The sequence below is a fragment of the Heterodontus francisci genome, chromosome 2, assembly GCF_036365525.1.
Source record: "Heterodontus francisci isolate sHetFra1 chromosome 2, sHetFra1.hap1, whole genome shotgun sequence".
NCBI lineage: Eukaryota > Metazoa > Chordata > Chondrichthyes > Heterodontiformes > Heterodontidae > Heterodontus > Heterodontus francisci.
The window spans coordinates 154547805-154567433 of NC_090372.1; the positions used below are offsets into that span (position 1 = coordinate 154547805).

The following is a 19629-nucleotide window of genomic DNA, read 5'->3' on the forward strand; positions in this document are numbered from 1 at the left end:
CCCTTTTGTTCTCAGCAGGGGCCCTGTACAGTTCACCAGCCCTCTGCTGGAGGGTCCTCCAAACACTGATATAGAATTTAGGTGTGCAAATTTCACTGAAGGTTGGGGTTTCCCCTCAATTTCTCACATGTGGCAATCCAACAGTACTCCACCACAAACTGCTGTCTTATGCGGGCTTTGGTTTTTCGTATACCGACATGTACAGCCACTGTAATCTCATGGGCCATTCTTACTATTCCTCTCTGGTACCTCTGCTGCACCGCTACCTGGTGAGTCACTGTCCACTCCTTGCTCTCAGGTCTGCGAGGAAAACTCCACTTCCTCATCAATACTTCATTCTTTAAATAGTAGCAATCAGGGACACCTTCTGCTTCAATTTCAGACTAGGCAGCCTGTGCTAATTCTCTCAATACTGAGTTGGCTCGCTGAGCCTCAGCTAGGGAAGGTTCATCTAATTCATTCCCTGGGTCTTCTAACTTTCCAAAGAAAGTCTCTGGCAGACAGACCTCATGGTCATCTGCCTGCAGTGCTAATTCTATCTCTTCTGGGGGAGCTGGTTTGGTCATGACCTGATTCACTACACATGCAGGATGGTACGACCAGGTGAGAAGGGGTCTCGGGGTTCCCTCTCAGCCTTTGCCTGGTTTAACCGTAACAGGGTTTAATTTTATAACACCGTGTTTTTAGCTCCCCCTCAGTGAATCCTTGTTCACTGCTCCAATTGTAAGGCAAAGAAATCAGACAGGTTTTCTTAGATTTAAATAAGAAATGTGGAAGTTTATTAATCTTAAACTCTAATCTGGTTAACGACTACGAATATGCGACGCAATCACGCTAACATGCATACACAATAAACAGACACATAGGTAGAGACAGAAAAAGTAGAAGGAATAAAGGGGAAAAGTTTGAGGCAATATCTGATATTTACAGTCCTTTAAGTTCAATGTGGAGTCTTTGGTTGCTGTTAAGTCTTGCAATTCGCTGGGGCCCAGTTCATGCTTCAACTTGTTCCAGCGTAGGAGTCTTTTCTCTCGAGGTTTACGTTGCTTCTGTGGGTCTGGTGGCTTAGGAAAAAAGCGAGAGAGCGAGAGAGTGTTCCTAGTTCCAGCCTCAGTTGCACACAAAACCTCTGAATTCAAACTGTCTTGTGGCTAGTTCAAAAAACCTGGACTAGCCAGTTAGTCCTGGCTTTGTGGATTGTATCATACCTCAGCAGGCCCTGAAATGCGCTTCCTTATGCCTTCAATGTCTGGTGATCAAAATCCATGTGGGTTAATTGGAGCAGGGAATAGTCCTTTGTCTCCACAAGCAGTGTCTCTTAGTATGAAAATGTCCTTCCAGCAAAGTGTCTGGTGATCTTCAAACAAGTAATTTCTTCACTCCAGCAACAGTTTAATTATCAATGTTCATATGACAAAATTAATATACCTCATTGTGGCAGGCAGGGATCAGCATGACTAGGGGAACTGCAGGGGTCCATCTCCTGCCACTGATCTGTCTCTCTGAACTCCTGTGGTCTCTCTTTCACTACTGGGGAAGCTACCACCTTCGCCCTCACCAGATCATCACCTAGGAGCAGGTCAACCCCATCCACAGGCAAACTAGGGACAATCCCTCCGGTCACCGGTCCCGAAACAAGGTTGCCCTCCAAGTGCACCCAACGTTAAGGTACTGGCGTACTCGGCCCTCCAATACCATTCACCACCATTTTGGTATTTACTGCACTCTCTGGGGAAAGGTCAGGCCTTTTCCCAGTAAAAGGGATCTAGTGGCTCCTGCATCCCTGAGGATTACTATGGGCATGCTTACCCCACTCGAGGGGTATGGGGTTACTCTCCCTTCAGACACAAATCCTGATAACCTTCAGGAATCCTATTAAATTTTCCTGCACTTGAAGCAGTATGCTTCCTGGGCCTTACTACTGCTGCAGTTAAAGCCACAGCTTGTTCTGCTGTGCTTTCCATCAGGGTCCCTTCTCCTTCACTGAGCTGGTATGCCCTGATTAACCCTATAGGTATTCCCCATAGTTTCCAGCAGTCAGCTCCTAGATGACCTGCTTTATTACAATGGAAGCACACGGGTCTCCGCGTCTCACTCCTACTTACAGTACCTTGCTTTTTGGCTGGAAGAGGGCCCCTGTGAATCCTGCTTTTCTTTCTCTCCCTGGACTGCTTGGGCTTCTATCACCTTCCCACCCTTTGTCCTTTTCAGATTTGTGGGGGTGACAAGGAGAAGTTTTCTCCTGGGGAACCGACTCATAGATAAGAGCAAACTCATCAACCAGAACTATGGCTTGCCGGGCTCTATGAACTTTCTGTCCTTCTATGTGTGTCTTTAGGAAGAGTGGGAGAGGGTTTTTAAATTCCTCGAGCAAAATTACCTCTCTGAGATTTTCATAGCTGGGCTGTACTTTAAGAGCCCTTAGCCACTGGTCAAAAGCCAGCTGCTTCTTGAGGGTTCTAAACTTCTGGCGATACGCTTCTGGTACTAGTTCATATGCCCCGAGGATAGCATTTTTTGTTAGTTCATAATTTGATAAACTCTCGTCTGGCAACAGGGAATAAACCTCACGGGCTTTTCCTGTTAACTTGCTTTGTAGCAGCAGAGTCCAAGCCTCAGCTGGCCACTTTAACTGCCTTGCAAGTTTTTCAAAAGATACAAAAAATGCTTCCACGTCTCCTTCATTAAATACTCAATCAGTTGAGTAAATTTTAACAATTCAGTATCGAGCCCTGAATTACGATCCTCCATATTGGCCATGCTTTCACTGGGGTTACTCTGTCGCTTCCTAGTTAACTCAAGCCGCCTCAGCTATCTCTCTTCACATTCCTTCTGGTAGGTTCTCTCTTTCTCTCTCTTCTCTTTTTCTTCACATGCCTTCTGAAAGGTTCTTTCTCTCTCTCCTGTCTGTCTTTCTTTCTCTTGTCTCTCTCTCTTTCTTCAAATTCAAGGTTCCTCTGTTCCAATTGTATCTTTGCCAGCAATACCCTGTCGGAGTCCAGTTCCAACCCAGTTGCTGCTTCTTCAGATTCAAGGGAAAAATGGTTGGCCACTGGTCTTAGGAGTTCAGACTTTCTAGCCTTGGCACGGATAGTGATTCCATGCTGCTCAGCCATTTTTCTCAACTCTTCCAGAGACATTGCTTTTAACTTATCCCAAGTTACTTCACCCTGGCTTGGGGAGTAACTGGCTTCAGTCACAAACATGTTAGTATTCTAGCACACATAACCACAAGAAAACCTGTATTGAAATCTTTTCACTTTTTGATTGGGATCAATTTGACTTCCCTTCCAATTTCCCATTTGTCTGTGGGTCCAATCTCGGATGCTAGCCCCCAAATTTCTGTTACAACCAGGTGAGAAAGGGGTCGAGGGGTTCCTTCTCAGTAACAGGGTTTAATTTTTAAAAACACAGTGTTTTAGCTTCCCCTCAGTGAATCCTTGTTCACTGCTCTCCAACTGTAGTGGCAAAGAAATCAACCAGACAGGTTTTCTTAGACTTAAACAAGAAAGATGTAAGTTTATTAACTAATTCGGTTAAAACTGCTACAAATATGCGACATGACCATGCTAGCATGCATGCATGATAAACGCCCACACAGATAGAGATGGAAGAGGAGAAAGAATAAAGGGGAAAAGTTTGAAGCAATAGCTGGAGTTCATTTACTGTCTTTAGAGTTCGATGTAGTGCCTTTGATTGCAGTTAAATCTTGCTGTTTCGTTGGGACCCAGTGCACACTTTCAAATCTGTTTTGATGTAGGAGTCTTCTCTCTTGAGGTTTAAGTGGCTTTAGTGGATCTGGAAATCTGAGAGACACAGAGAGCGAGCCAGACCTTCCTTCTCTTTTGTCTTCAAATTGTTCTGTGAACATAATTCTAAAACCCTGGACCAGCAGGTTGGTCACGTGACTAGGTTTTTCAACAAACTCTCCTGTGATTTTTGTGGATTCTCCATCTTGACAGACACCCACAGTGGGGTGGGGGACGGAATGCTGGCCTGTTACACATTGAATGTCTGGTGATCAAAATCCATTTGGGTTAATTGGATCAGGGAGCAGTTCCATTGTCTCCTCCAGTCACTGTCTCTTAGAATGCAAATGTTTCCAGTCACTGCTGTGATCTTTTTAAACAAGTCATCCTTTCAGTCCAGCAACAGTTAAAAATTAATATTTCATATGAAATTAATATGCCTCATTCATGGCAGGTGGGGTCTTCATGACATCATCAACACCTTGAGCTCTTCTCTGTGTAGTAACCTTTGACATGGCAATTTATTAAGTGCCTTTTAGAAATTCAAATACACTACATCTACTGGTTCCCCTTTATCCACCCTGTTTGTTACATCCTCAAAGAATGCTAATAAATTTGTCAAATACAATTTCCCATGTTGACACTGCTTGATTGTATTTTGATTTTCTAAATGTCCTACTACCACTTTCTTAATTATGAATTCCAGCATTTTCCCAATGACAAATGTTAGGCTAATTGGCCAATTGTTTCCCGCTTTCTGTTTCCCTCCTTTCTAAAATAAGGGCATTAGATTTGTGGTTTTCCGATCAGCTGGAACCTTTCTAGAATCTAGAGAATTTTGGAAGATTACAATCAATGTATCCACTATCTTTGCAGCCACTTCTTTTAAGACCTTAGAATGCAGGCCATTAGGCCAAGAGGGCTTGTCAGCCTTTAGTTCCATTAGTTTTCCTAGTACTTTTTCTCTAGTGACAGTGATTGTTTTAAGTTCCTCCCCCCAATTGCCCCCTGATTTTCTACTATTCTTGAGTTGCTTTTAGCGTCTTTTATCGAGAAGACAGATACAAAATATTTGTTCAAAGTCTCTGTCATTCCCTTATTTTCCATTAATTCCCCAGTCTTATCCTCTAAGGGACCAACCTTTATTTGAGCTACTCTCTTCCTTTTTATATATGTGTTGAAGCTCTTACTGTCTGTTTGTATATTTCTTGTTAATTTACTCTCATATTCTAATTTCTCTCACTTTATTTTTTTTGAGTCATCCTTTGCTTGTTTCTAAAATTTTCCCAATCTTCTGGCTGATCTCTAATCTTTGCAGAATTGTACCTGTTTTCTTTCCATTTGATGCCATCCTTAACTTCCATAGTTAGCCATGGATGGTTCATCCTTCTCATAGAGTCTTTCTTTCTCAGTAGAATACACCTTTATTGGCAGTTACAAAATATCTCCTTAAATGTCTGATACTGCTTATCTGTGACTTACCTTTTCACCTATTTTCCCAGTCCACTTTAGCCAACTCTATCTTCATACCTTTGTAATTGCCTTTAATTAAATTTTAGACACTCAGTTCAGATCGAAATTTCTCACCTTCAATCTAAATGTTAAATTCTATCATGTTATGATCACTCTTCCCAAGAAGATCCCTTACTATGGGATAATTAATTAATCCTGTCTCATTACACATTAGTTGACCAGCCTTAAGGGTACATTATCTGATTTGTACCAATTCCTCATCAGTGATGAGGACCTAGGAACATCTTTTATATGTACAAGTACAAAGTGGGTTTTTTTATATTTAGCATCTTAATTGCTAGAATAGATGCAATAAGAAGCTCAATCTATAATTATGAGCACTCATCTTTGACAAGGTTGTAGGAACAATTTTATCAGCTATTAATGAACTTTTTACTCTACTAAGCTAGGTTGATAATCCTGTTCCTCAAAAATACAGCATCCTTAAATGCCAAGTTAACTTGTAAGGTAATGCAATTATCCGTTATCATGAGTTACAAATAGCTGCTGCATATGCATGGCAGTATGGGGGGCGGGGGGAAAAGAGAGAGAGAGAGAATAGCGAGACAATCGGTGGTGGGGGGGCTGGGGAGTGAGCAGAGATGGAGAGAGAATGAGAGGGGAAAGAGAACGAGAGAGGAAGAGGTCATCCCTGTTATGTAGGCAAACTTGATAATCTCTGTTTGTATAGCAGTAAAATGTTTCCGAATACAGAAACAGCTGTTTTCAGTCTGTACCTGCAAGTCTTCTTGGAGTTTCTCAGTCTGGTCTCTGTAACTATTTAATTGTTCTTTGGTCACTGCAGCTTCAGCTTTGACCTGCTCTAGTTCTGAAACCAGGTCAGTTACGGAAGTGGCACCTTGTTGAACAGGAGTTTCTAGGCATGCAACTTTCTTTTCATCAGCCTGCAAAGCCAAATTATGAAGAGATTTTTTAGAACCATTATATGACCACAACAAAGTATTTGACTGCAAAGATGACCAATGAAACAAATTTTAACATAAGGCAATTGTAGCCCACGAATCTCCTACCTTTTATTTGATGGGTTTCACTTAGCCTTGAAGATACTATACTTGTAGCTTATCAGATAATGCTAAACTGGTGAGCACTGTTGTGTTAAGATTCTTTTGTTTAGAAAATATTCTTGTTAAAGCTGCACTATATTGTTATAATTAACAGCTAGATTATACTTACAATTAAAGATTTTGAAATCTGTATTCCACTAACTTGTACTTCTGTTGATTCTTTCTTCCTTTCTAACATGCGATGCAACTCTATTAACTTCTCCTCTTTTTCTGTAGCTTCTTTTTGAGTAGTTGACAGTACTTGTCTTTCAAATTCAAGTTCCTTTTGGAGATCAAGTAACTGCTGTTGCACCTCAGTTAACTGCTCTCTTAACATGGTTAGTTCTTTTGTTTGGTGTTCAATATTTGTCATTTCTTGTTTTCCTAGAATTATTTGATCGGTATCTTTTGATCCTGCTGGGCATATCTGTGTTTTTTCTCCTTCCTGTAGGTGTTCCAAAGGCTTTTTCTCCTTCTTACCAGAAGCATTTTCTCTTTCTTTAATTTGACTGCTTTGTTGCTCAAGACAGATCCTTATTTGCTGTTGCACTGCCTTTAACTGCGCTTGGCTCACTAGAACAGTTGCTACTTTCTTCCTGAGAGCCTCTTCCAGAGTGAGAATTTGGTTTTCATGTACTCTAACTTCAGTTTCAGCCTGTTCCTTTAGATTTTGTATTTGAAGGTGACATGAATTTAACTCTCTCTCTTTCTTTTCAATTGCTGCCTGCAGCTCCTGCATTCTGAATTCCACACCACTGATGGGATATTGGGCATCTTCTGGAAAAACATCCTTGTTCTCTACTTGGGTTTTTATCAATTCTAATCCCTGAGTTTGCAACATTCTGTTTTGTTCTTCAAGTTTCTGCTGTGTGAGTATCAATTCTGCATGCCGCTTTTCAATTTGCTGCTGCAACAGCTTTTTTTCTGCTATCATCATATCAAGCTGAAGTTTCAAATTCTCTGCATCTTCAGAAGGAACTAATTCCAATGGCATTACTTTTGTCAGTTCCTGCTGCAGTTTTTCTATTACTTCATTTAACTGTTCAACCTCTTCCTCATTATGCTTTTTCAGCCGTTCTTGATCACTTTTTAGACATTCTATTTGGGCTTCCAGTTCCCTGATCTGTTCATTCTTTTTCCGAGTGACCTAAAACATGGAAGATATTGAATAATTACATTATATAAAATGTAAGGTTTCCAGAGATTAGTTTTTCTTGTGACTCAAACTTTTGTTCATTTTAACAAGCTATGAATCTCCCAGTCCTTGCCATTTCTATGTAGTCTGAATTTCCTGTCAATTCCCATGCCCATTCTGCCCGCTACATTGGACCCAAGCTCATTACTTCTACCTCCCTTATTTTTTTCTTACCCATTAGGGTCCTTCTCTTCTGCCATCTCTCCTCCCAGTCATGCAGCAGGCCACCTTTCATTTCTTCCTCTTTGGTAACTTACCCTACCACCCAACTACTCTGCTTATCTATTTTCTTGCCACTGTCCCAGTCTTAATTTTCCCTTGGATATACTCAGAGCCAACCTCTGTGCCACTCTTGGCATTCTCCAAAAGGGCCCCTTGAGGTGCCGGTTACTCCCTGCTTGTGAGCAGCTACCTCAACTAAACCTCTCCCTCCATATAAATTCTCCAATTCATATTCAGGCCCCCCCCCCCACCCACCTTGTTATCACATCTTATCTACTCCCATGGTCCTGATTACAGAAAAGGCCAAATGTGGCTATTTCCTTGCATGTCTCACCACCCACTTCCCCCTACCTCCTTCTAACCCCAATTAATTGTGCATCGGCCTCCAGAAAAAACTCACCCCAGGTTTCCAACTACATTTTCAAATATCCAACTACCTAGCCTTTAGCATTCTATTCACAACAATACTTCTGCGACTGGCAATCTGCTGAACCATTCCCTCCCCTCCATCTTTGACGTCCTTGTTCCTAATAAAACTTCTGTACTCCTGGTTCTTCCCTGGAACAGTCGCCATCTTCACAACCTCAAATCCAAGCGACAGACCCTTGTGCACACCAGGTTTCGTCATACATTGGTAGATCTAGTTAGACCACATGAAGCATCATTGGGTCTAACTCTCCTCTGCCAAAACTTCCCACAATTTAACAATTATGGAATCCAAAAATAACCCCTACTTCTTTCTCCACTACCAACCAGCCCTTGAACCTCACTCCCACCACACTTGTCTCCAACAGTGTGAAGAATCCATGGACTTCTTTGGCACTAAGATTCAAAGCATCTATTCAGCTGCCTCTGCTGTTTCCCACCTTCCCATTGTCTGTAAGCCAAATTTTCTTCCAGGCTCATCCTGCCCAATACTGATCCTGTGTTTTTCCCTAGTTTCTCTGCTAGCTATTTCATGACTTTTCTGAGGTCATCTTGTCCATTCAACGCATTCTCTGCTCCCTTAACACCAATCACACTAAAATGACCAATGAACATTCCAGACTAGCCCACGTGGTAGCTTACGTTGTAACTAGTTTCCTCTTCCCAGGTACTCCCTTTCAAAAACACCATTATCCTGTGCCTCAAAAAAATTTCAACACCCAGTTCCTTGCAAGCTACTTCCACAACATCCCTTTCTCCTCCAAAATCCTTGAACATTTTGTCATCACCAAATTCTATGCTCAGCTTTCCTGCAACTCCAGGTTTGAATCTTTCCAAGCTGGCATCCCCCACCCCGGCATTTGACCGAGTATGGCATCAAGGAGCCCAAGCAAAACTGGAATCAATGGGAATCATGGGGAAAATCCTCTGCTGGTTGGAGTCATACCTAGCGCAAAGGAAGATGGTTGTGGTTGTTGGAGGTCAAACATCTGAGCTCCAGTACATCACTGCAGGAGTTCCACAGGGTAGTGTCCTAGGCCCAACCATCTTCAGCTGCTTCATCAATGACCTTCCTTCAATCATAAGGTCAGAAGTGGGGATGTTCGCTGATGATTGAACAAAGTTCAGCACCATTCGCAACTCCTCAGATACTGAAGCAGTCCGTTTAGAAATGTAGCAAGACTTAGACAATATCCAGGCTTGGGCTGATAAGTGGCAAGTAACATTCACACCACACAAGTACCAGGCAATGACCATCTCCAACAAGAGAGAATCTAACCATCTCCCCTTGACATTCAACATCCAAGGGGCTATCATTGACCAGAAACTGAACTGGAGTAGCCATATAAATACTGTAGCTGCAAGAGCAGGTCAGAGGCTAGGAATCCTGCAGCGAGTAACTCACTTCCTGACTCCCCAAAGTCTGTCCACCATCTACAAGGCACAAGTCAGGAGTGTGATGGAATACTCTCCACTTGCCTGCATGGGTGCAGCTCCAACAACACTCAAGAAGCTCGACATCATCCAGGACAAAGCAGCATGGCATCCCATCCACAAACATTCACTCCCTCCACCACCAATGCACAGTGGCAGCAGTGTATACCATCTACAAGATGCACTGCAGCAATGCACCACGTCTCCTTAGACAGCACCTTCCAAACCTGTGACCTCTACCAACTAGAAGGACAAGGGCAGCAAAAGCACGGGAACACCACCACCTGCAAGATTCCCTCCAAGTCACACACCACCCTGACTTGGAACTATATCGCCGTTCCTTCACTGTCGCTGGGTCAAAATCCTGGAACTCCCTTCCTAACAGCACTGTGGGTGTACCTACCTCATATGGACTGCAGCAGTTCAAGAAGGCAGCTCACCACTACCTTCTCAAGGGCGATTAGGGATGGGCAATAAATGCTGGCCTAGCCAGCGATGCTCGTATCTCATGAATGAATAATAAAACAAACCCACACCACCTCCTCAAATCACAGCATTGAATTATCCCAAATCAAAGTCATCACCCCACTTTGACCTCTCTGCACTCTTTGACATGCTCAGCCGCACCAGTCTCCTCCCACGCCACTCCTCTGTTGTACAGCTCGATGGGGCTGCTCTCGCTTAGTTCCACTATTACCTATTCAATCATTGCCAGAGCACCTATATCAATGGTTTCTTTTTCTCCTATTGCATGACTACCTCTTGGGAATCATTAAGGGATTCTGACTATGCTATCCTTTTCATCAACATGCTGCCCTTTGATGACATCATCTGAAGAAATGGGATTAGTTTCCACACGTATGCTGGTGACATTCACCTCTCCTCTCCACAACCTTCCTCAACTCATCTGCTGCCTCTGTACTGTCTTACATCCAAAACCAAATTTCCTCTAGTTAAATATTGGGAATACTGTCTTGTCACCATTGTCTTCCGACCTCACTACAACTCCATACCCTTGCCACCGATTCCATCCTACTCCCTGGCCAGTGTCTCAGGTTGACTGTTCACAATCCTAAGTGATGCTGAGCTGAGCATCCAAACCTATATATTCTCACAAGACAGCCTACTTTCACCCGGATAATATCACCCTTCTCAACCTCATCAGCTGCTGAAACACTCATTCAAGTCGATCATCTCCAGACACATCTATTACAATGCTTTTCTTGATGGTCTTCCATCCTGCAAACTTAATCTCATCCAAAATTCTGCTGCTTCTATCCAAACTGCACCATACATGCTCACTCACTATCCCAGCTGTTGCTGGCCTACGCCACTTTAAGATCAAGCAAGGGCACCAAACCTGGTTTAATGAAGAGTGTACAGCATGCCAGGTGCAGCACTAGATGTACCTAACAATGAGGTGCTGAACTGAAGCCACAATACAGGATTACATAAATGCCAAACAGCGGAAGTAGCATGCCTTAGACAGAGTTAAGCTATTCCACAACCAGGTGATTAGATCAAAGCACTGCAGTCCTAACACATCCAGTCACGAAAGGTGGTGGGCAATTAAAAAACTAACGGGAGGAGGCGGCTCCAAGAAAATCCTCATTCTCAATGACACGCATGTTAGCTAGTATAGAGATAATTAGGGAAGATTAATGCGTGGTTTGAGGCATAGTGCAGGAGGAAGGGCTTCAGATTCTTGGGACATTGGGACCATTCTGGGGAAGGAGGTCGCGTGGAGGTTCACTAGTGTCGTTGGGGAGAGTTTATGCTAAACTGGTAGGGAGATGGGCACCAGCATATAGAAACAGAAATGAGGAATAAGGTGCATAAAGGAGTGAGAATGTTTGATAGTACTAGAGAAGAAAGTAGTACCATAACAGGTCAGTGCAGACTAAGAAGGACTACAAGGAATACAAAGACAGATTTAAAATGCATGTACGTAAACGCACAGAGTTTGGTGAATAAGGTTGGTGAGTTACAAGAACAAGTCGTGTGGGAATATGATGTAGTGGCAATAACAAAAACGTGGCTTAAAAATGGTGAGGATTGCATGCTTAATATTCAGGGATACAAAGTGTTCAGAAAAGATAGGGAACGGAATAAGGGAAGTGGAGTGGCAGTACTTATTAGGGAAGGTATTGTAGTGTTGGAAAGAGAGGATGTCCTTGAGGGGCAAGGACAGAATCCATTTGGTTAGAGCTGAGAAGCAAGAAAGGTACGATCACGCGACTCGAGGTATCCTATAGACTCCAAATAGTGAGATAGAGAAGCAAATCTACAGGGAAATCACAGATGTGCAAGTACTATAGCGTAGTGATATTGGGGGACTTTAATTACCAAATATCGAGTGGGATAATGCTAGAGTAAAGGGGAAGGGCGAGGAATTTCTGAAATGTGTTCAGGAGAACGTCCTTGACCAATATGTTCTCGGTCCAACTAGGAAGGAGTTGTTGCTGGATCTGGTGCTGGGGATGAGGTGGGCCAAATGGTCCAAATGTCTGGGGGAAATACGCGGGTAAAAGTGATCATCATATCAGAAGGTTTAGATTAGTAATGGAGAAGAGTAAGGAACAACCTAAGAGATGAGGAGGAATTTCTTCACTCAGAGGGTGTGAATCTTTGGAATTTTCTACCCCAGAGGACTGTGGAAGCTCAATCATTGAGCATGTTAAAGACAGAAATTGATAGATATCTGGATACTAATGACATCAAGGGATATGGGGATAGCATGGGAAAGTGGTGTTGAGGTAGAAAATCATCCAGGAGCTAACTGAATGGCAGAGCAGACACGACAGGCTGAATGGCCTACTCCTGCTCCTATGTTCTTAAAGTAGACCTTCTACGTTGAAAGAGGGCTAAATTCAATGGGATGAGAGGGGATCTAGCCAGAATAAAACAGAACCAAAGACTGACAGGAAAAACTGCAATGGAACAATGGATGATTGTTAAGGAAAGATGTTTCAGATACAGCTAGGCACATTCCAACAAGAGCAAAAAATTAGGGGAACCAAAGCTAGGGCTCATTGGATGACGAGAGGAATAGAGAATATGATGAAACCAAAACAGGGTGCATTATGCATGTCAGGTGAATTCTTCAAATGAGATCCAGGCCAAATACAATAAGTTGTGAAGGGAAGTGAAGAGGAAAATAAGACTGGTAAAAGAGGGACTATGAGAATAGAATGGCAGTTAACATAAAAGGGAACCCAAAAATCTTCTACTGGCATGTAAATAGCAAGCCGGTCATAAGAGGTAGGGCGGATCCTATACATGCTTAGAAGCACAGGGAAAGGAAAGGAAAACTAATGAGTACTTCGTATCTGTGATTACTAAGGAAGAGGATGATGACATAATATCGATAGAAGCAGAAATGGTAGAGATAATGGATGGGGTGAAAATTGATAGGCAGGATGTACTGGAATGGCTGGCTAAGCTTAGAGTAGATAAGGTGCCTGTTCGGATGGCTCGCTAAAGGAATTAGGGGAGGAGATCTTCCCTCGATACGGGGGAGGTGCCAGAGGATTGGAGAATGACAAACATGACACCCTTACTCAAGAAAGGGTGTAAGGACATTCCTAGTAACTGCAGACCAGCCAGTATGTCAGTGGTGGGTAGGGTTTTAGAAAGAATAATCAGGGAAAGAATTAACAGGCACTTGACGAGGTTTGTGTTAATTAAGGGGAGCCAGCGTGGATCTATAAAAGGCAGATCGTGGTTAACTAGCCTACCTGAATTTTTTGATGAAATAAGAGAGAAGGTTGATGAAGTGAATGCAATGGATGTTGTCCATATGGATTTCAAGAAAGCATTTGACAAAGTACCACATAAAATAATGGTTAACAAAACTTGAGACTCATGGAAGAGGAGGATCAGTATCAGCTTGGATTAAAAAAAAAAAAAATCGGCTTAAGGAGAAAATGGCAAATCATGGTAAATTGTTGTTTTCCAGAGTGGAGGATGGTAGACACTGGTGTTCCCCAAGGATCACTGCTTTTTTGATGTATATTAATGACTTCAATATTGGAATGGAGAGTAAAATTTCAAAATTTGCCAATAATACCAAATTTGAGGGGTAGCAAACAGTGAGGATACCAATCGACTGCAAAAGGACATAGATAGACTAGCAGAATGGGCAGTCAAGTAGCAGATGGAATTTAATACAGAGAAGTGTGGGGTGATGTATTTTAGCAGAAGGGACAGGGAAAGGCAATGCAGACTTAACGACACAGTTCTAAAGAGTGTAGAGGGACAGAGGGACCTCGGGTTTATGTGCACAGATCTTTAAACGTGGCAAGGAGATTGAGAGAGTAATTAGCAAAGTATACAGGATCTAGAGCTTCATAAATAGAGGTCTTGAGTACAAAAGCAGGGAAGTTCTGGTGAACCTTTATACAGCTCTAGTTAGGCCACAATGTCCAGTTGTGGTCACCATACTTTAGGAAAGATGTGAGGGTCCTTGAATGGGTGCAGAGGAAATTTATCAGAATTGTTCCAGGGATGAGGAGTTTTAGCTACAAGGTTAGGTTGTGGAAACTGGGGTTGTTCACCTTGGAACAACCAAGATTGAGGGGGATTTGATAGAGGTGTACAAGATTATGAGAACTTCAGATAAGGTAGACAAAGAAAAGCTTTTCCCAATATTTGATGGTAAGGTACACAGATTTAAGACATTGGGCAAGAGATGCAGGGGCGATGTGAGGAAGAACTTTTTTTAGCACAGCAAAGGGTAATGACCCGGAACTCATTGCCTACAAACAGAGACAATGAATGATTTCAAAAGGAAATTGGATGAGCACTTGAGGGAAGTAAACTTGCAGGGCTACAGGGATAAAACAGGGGAATGGGACTAACTAGATTGCTGTACAGAGAACTGACATGGATTTGATGGGCTGAATGGCCCCCTTTTATGCTGTAATGACTCTATGATGGTGGAGCCCAGCATGAGTGCAAAAGACAAGGCTGAAGCATTTGAAACCATCTTCAGCCAGAATTGCAGAATGAATGATCCATTTCGGCATCCTCAGCCAATTCAACATGATATCAAGAAACAGCTGAGCGCACTGAATACAGTAAAATCTATGGGCCTGACAACATCCTGTAGTGCTCCTGAATTAGCTGCACCTCTAGCCAAGTTGTTCAACTACAGCTACAACACTGGCATCTACCCGACAAAGTGAAAAACTGCCCAAGTATGTACAGAAAGCAAGACTAATCCAATCCAGCCAATTACAACCCTATCAGTTTATTCTTAATCATCAGCATAGTGATGGAAGGCGTTGTCGACAGCGCTATCAAGTGGGACCTACTCACCAATAACCTACTCACCAATGCTGAGTTTGGGCTCTGCCAGGATCACTCGGCTTCAGCCCTCATTACAGCCTTGGTTCAAACATGGACAAAAGAGCTGAATTCCAGAGGTGAGGTGTGACTGCCCTTGGCATCAAGACAGCATTTGAGCGTGGCACCAAGGAGCCTTAGTAAAATTGAAGCCAATGGGAATCTCTGGTAAAACTCTCAACTGCTGGAGTCATACCTAGCACAAAAAGATGTTTGTGGCCGTCAGAGGCCAATTGGTTCAGCCCCAGGATATCGTCCTAGGTCCAACTATCTTCAGCTGCTTCATTCATGACGTGCCCTCCATCATAAGATTAGAAGTGGGAATGCTTGCTGATGATTGCACAGTGTTCACTTCCATTTGCAACTCCTTAGATAATGAAACAGTCCCTGCTCATATGCAGAAATACCTGGACAACATTCAGGCTTGGGCTGAAAATTGGCAAGTAACATTCATGTCACGTTAAGTGCCAGGCAATGGCCATCTCCAACAACAGAAAGTCTATCCACACCCCTTGACATCCAATGACATTACCATTGTCGAATCCCCTACCATCAACACTGACCAGAAACTTAACTGGACCAACCACGTAAATACTGTGGCTACAAGAGCAGATCAGAGGCTGGGTATTTTGCAGCGAGTGACTGACTTCCTGACTCCCCAAAGCCTTTCCACCAACTAGAAGGCACAAGTTAGTAGTGTGATGCAATAGTCTCTACTTGCCTGGACATGTGCAGCTCCAACAACACTCAAGAAGCTCGATACCATCCGAGACAAAGCATTCTGTTTGATTAGCGCCCCATCTACCACCTTAAATATTCATTCCCTCCACCACCAGTGTATCATCTACAAGACGCACTGCAGAAACTTGCCAAGAATTCTTTGATAGCACCTCCCAAACCCGTGACCTCTACCATTTAGAAGGACAAGCACAGCAGGAAAATGGGAACCCAAACACTTCCAATTTCCCCTCCAAGTCATACACCATTCTGACTTGGAAATACATTGCCATTCCTTTGTTGTTCCCGAGTCAAAATCCTGGAATTTCCTGCCTAATAGCACTGTCGTAATACCTTAACCAAACTGATTGCAGTGGTTCAAGGAGGCAGCTCACCACCACCTTCTCAAGAACAATTAGGGATTGACAATCAATGCTGGGCTTGCCAGCGGTGCCCACATCCCATGAATGAACAAAAACATTGGCTGCCCATCCCCAAAAGTTGCCAATTTAACATTCTCAACTGCATTGTCTTTCCCCTGCCTATCTCTCTATTGCTACCAAATAACTCTATATTCCTCTGATGCTGGTATCTTGTGCATCCGACTCCTTTTGCCCAGCACTGGCAGTTATGCCTTCTAGCTCTGGAATTCCCTCCCTATAACCATTGCGTTTGGGCATGTGTTGATGACATGGATTTCTCTAATACTTTGCTCTAATTGTATTTTATTTAGGCCAATTGTAATTATCACATGTGTCACTTACCCTTTAGGGGTTTTGACAGGAGACAAGAGAAAGTGCTACAAACCATGCCAGATGCTGCCTGTGCACAGCTAGACCTTGTAGGGCACAAAAAGGGGCAAGAGTTCAGGAAATCTGACCAATTGCTGAGTCTCAATTTAAAATCCAGGAATTTACTGGTTCAGAGGACCATGGGGAGGGGCAAATATAAAAATAACTAAAATTTGGAAATAAAGATCCATCCTGACATATCTGTTTATCTTTAGAATCATAGGGCTGAATTTTGATGAGCTCCAGACGTCGGATTCCGTGGCAATGGGAGGTGCTGGAAGATCGCAGCTTTCTGCCATGGAGCCCGCATCGGGATTGCCGAGCCTAATTGTCTTGGCGGCCGTGAGGCTCCGTGGTGGCCCCCTGCCGCTTGGCGACGGGACCTGACTTTAAATACTGAAATTAACTTCATGCATACATTTAAATCCAATTCCCCGCGATCTTACCGTCAGATCTGGAACTTCAGTGTGACGGGTGGCACTCAAGCGCCTTCACTTTCCCGCTCAGGGAAAACTGGCGCCACCAAATTGGGGAAGGAGTGATCAGAGGATTTTTAGTGTAGTGGTGGGGGATGGGGTCCACTCCGCATTTTTAATGTGGGTTGGGGGGTGGGGGGAAAGGGGTGACCTCTGCACTTGCGGGGGCCAGGGGGGGTGCAGAAAGAAGGGGTCAACCCTGCAATTTCAGTGTATTGGGTGGGGGGGGGGGGAAGAAAACAAGCCAAACATTTATTTTTAGTTATGTTTAGTGAGGGGTGGGGGAGGCAACTCTGCATTCTCTGAGCAGGTCTGGCATCCGTTTAAAAATGGCGCCAGCGCCTGCGCAGAGACAGCTAACGCTGTTTACAGATTTGCCGAGGCCACCCCCACCATGTGATTTGGGGGGGTGGGGAGAGGGCGGCTGCCGTGCATATTTAAATGAGCTGGCGCGCTGAAGATTGTGGCAGCATGTGGACCTTTTTTTTCCCCCAGAACGGCAGGAAAATAAAAACCAGCCCACAGTGTCATTTAGGGCACAGAAGGCAGCCATTTGGCCCAACAGTTCCATGCCAGTTCTCCATGGAGCTACGTTGTTAGCCTCAATCCCCCGTAGTATATATTGTAGAAATAGCTCATAAATATAGATGTTGTTTGTTGGATTTTACTGACCTTATTGTCAGAAGTGATTTCAAGCTGCTGTTGCAACTTTACATTTTGTTCATTGAGTTTTTCTATTTCTTGATCTCTTTGCTTGAGGGTTTGAGACAAGTTCCCAACAGATGAGTGATGATTACGAGATGATCCACTGGAATCAAGCATTGATGTTTGCAAGCTGTCCACCTCATTCTGCCAAGTGAAGGATGGAGCATAGTTTAAAAATACTGGTGGTTAAGGATAAAAACAGTTTTTATTTCTTTTTATCCAAAAAGCAACTTCAACAGAGAATTACAACACCAGCATTGTGCTCAAGATCCACATCCAATGTCAGGAAATATATAAAGAACAAACTTCTTTGTTTCTTACAGAAAAAAGTCAAAAATGTACACCTCACTCCATCCAAATAAAGTAATTCCTTGAGAATAAATATCAAAGACAATACCATTAAGATATGAGGTAATTATAGCCAACTGGGCAAAGTAAGGCAATTGCTCAGGGCATCCCTTTAGGAATTTTTTGATACATCCTATGAGAACAATCCAGAGAGCTGCTTTGTTTGCAGCCATCTATTTTAACAAAGGTGTTGCTGTTGATGCTGGACCTTGACAATGATTTTTATCTATTAACATAAAAGGGAATCCAAAAGTCTTCTAAGAACAAAGAACAAAGATAATTACAGCACAGGAACAGGCCCTTCGGCCCTCCAAGCCTGCGCCGATCCAGATCCTCTCTCTAAACATGTCGCCTATTTTCTAAGCTTCTGTATCTCTTTTCTTCCTGCCCATTCATGTATCTGTCTAGATACATCTTAAAAGACTCCATCGTGCCCGCATCTACCACCTCCGCTGGCAATGCGTTCCAGGTGCCCACCACCCTCTGCGTAAAGAACTTTCCACGCATATCCCCCCTAAACTTTTCCCCTTTCACTTTGAACTCGTGTCCTCTAGTAATTGAAACCCCCACTCTGGGAAAAAGCTTCTTGCTATCCACCCTGTCTATACCTCTCATGATTTTGTACACCTCAATCAGGTCCCCCCTCAACCTCCGTCTTTCTAATGAAAATAATCCTAATCTACTCAACCTCTCTTCATAGCTAGCGCCCTCCATACCAGGCAACATCCTGGTGAACCTCCTCTGCACCCTTTCCAAAGCATCCACATCCTTTTGATAATGTGGCGACCAGAACTGTACGCAGTATTCCAAATGTGGCCGAACCAAAGTCCTATACAACTGTAACATGACCTGCCAACTCTTGTACTCAATGCCCCGTCCGATGAAGGAAAGCATGCCGTATGCCTTCTTGACCACTCTATTGACCTGCGTTGCCACCTTCAGGGAACAGTGGACCTGAACACCCAAATCTCTCTGGACATCAATTTTCCCCAGGACTTTTCCATTTACTGTATAGTTCACTCTTGAATTGGATCTTCCAAAATGCATCACCTCGCATTTGCCCTGATTGAACTCCATCTGCCATTTCTCTGCCCAACTCTCCAATCTATCTATATTCTGCTGTATTCTCTGACAGTCCCCTTCACTATCTGCTACTCCACCAATCTTAGTGTCGTCTGCAAATTTGCTAATCAGTCCACCTATACTTTCCTCCAAATCATTAATGTATATCACAAACAACAGTGGTCCCAGCACGGATCCCTGTGGAACACCACTGGTCACACGTCTCCATTTTGAGAAACTCCCTTCTACTGCTACTCTCTGTCTCCTGTTGCCCAGCCAGTTCTTTATCCATCTAGCTAGTACACCTTGGACCCCAAGCGCCTTCACTTTCTCCATCAGCCTGCCATGGGGAACCTTATCAAACGCCTTACTGAAGTCCATGTATATGACATCGACAGCCCTTCCGTCATCAATCAACTTTGTCACTTCCTCAAAGAATTCTATTAAGTTGGTTAGACATGACCTTCCCTGCACAAAACCATGTTGCCTATCACTGATGAGCCCATTTTCTTCCAAATGGGAATAGATCCTATCCCTCAGTATCTTCTCCAGCAGCTTCCCTACCACTGACGTCAGACTCAC

The 19629-nt window shown here is 43.4% G+C and overlaps 1 protein-coding gene across 11 annotated transcripts in view; it reads right to left on the reverse strand.

Annotated features, from left to right (window-relative positions):
* Positions 1-19629, reverse strand: part of akap9 (A kinase (PRKA) anchor protein 9) — a 362971-nt gene that overhangs the window by 59027 nt on the left and 284315 nt on the right. For 10 of the 11 annotated variants that reach the window (XM_068012548.1, XM_068012537.1, XM_068012517.1 and 7 more), the window contains 3 exons: positions 17605-17781; positions 6456-7472; positions 5999-6166 (listed from right to left, as the gene is read on the reverse strand). In XM_068012548.1, coding sequence (XP_067868649.1) covers positions 5999-6166; positions 6456-7472; positions 17605-17781 — 1362 coding nt within the window. The remainder of the gene's footprint in view (positions 1-5998; positions 6167-6455; positions 7473-17604; positions 17782-19629) is intronic. The other variant, XM_068012478.1, reaches the window with a different exon arrangement.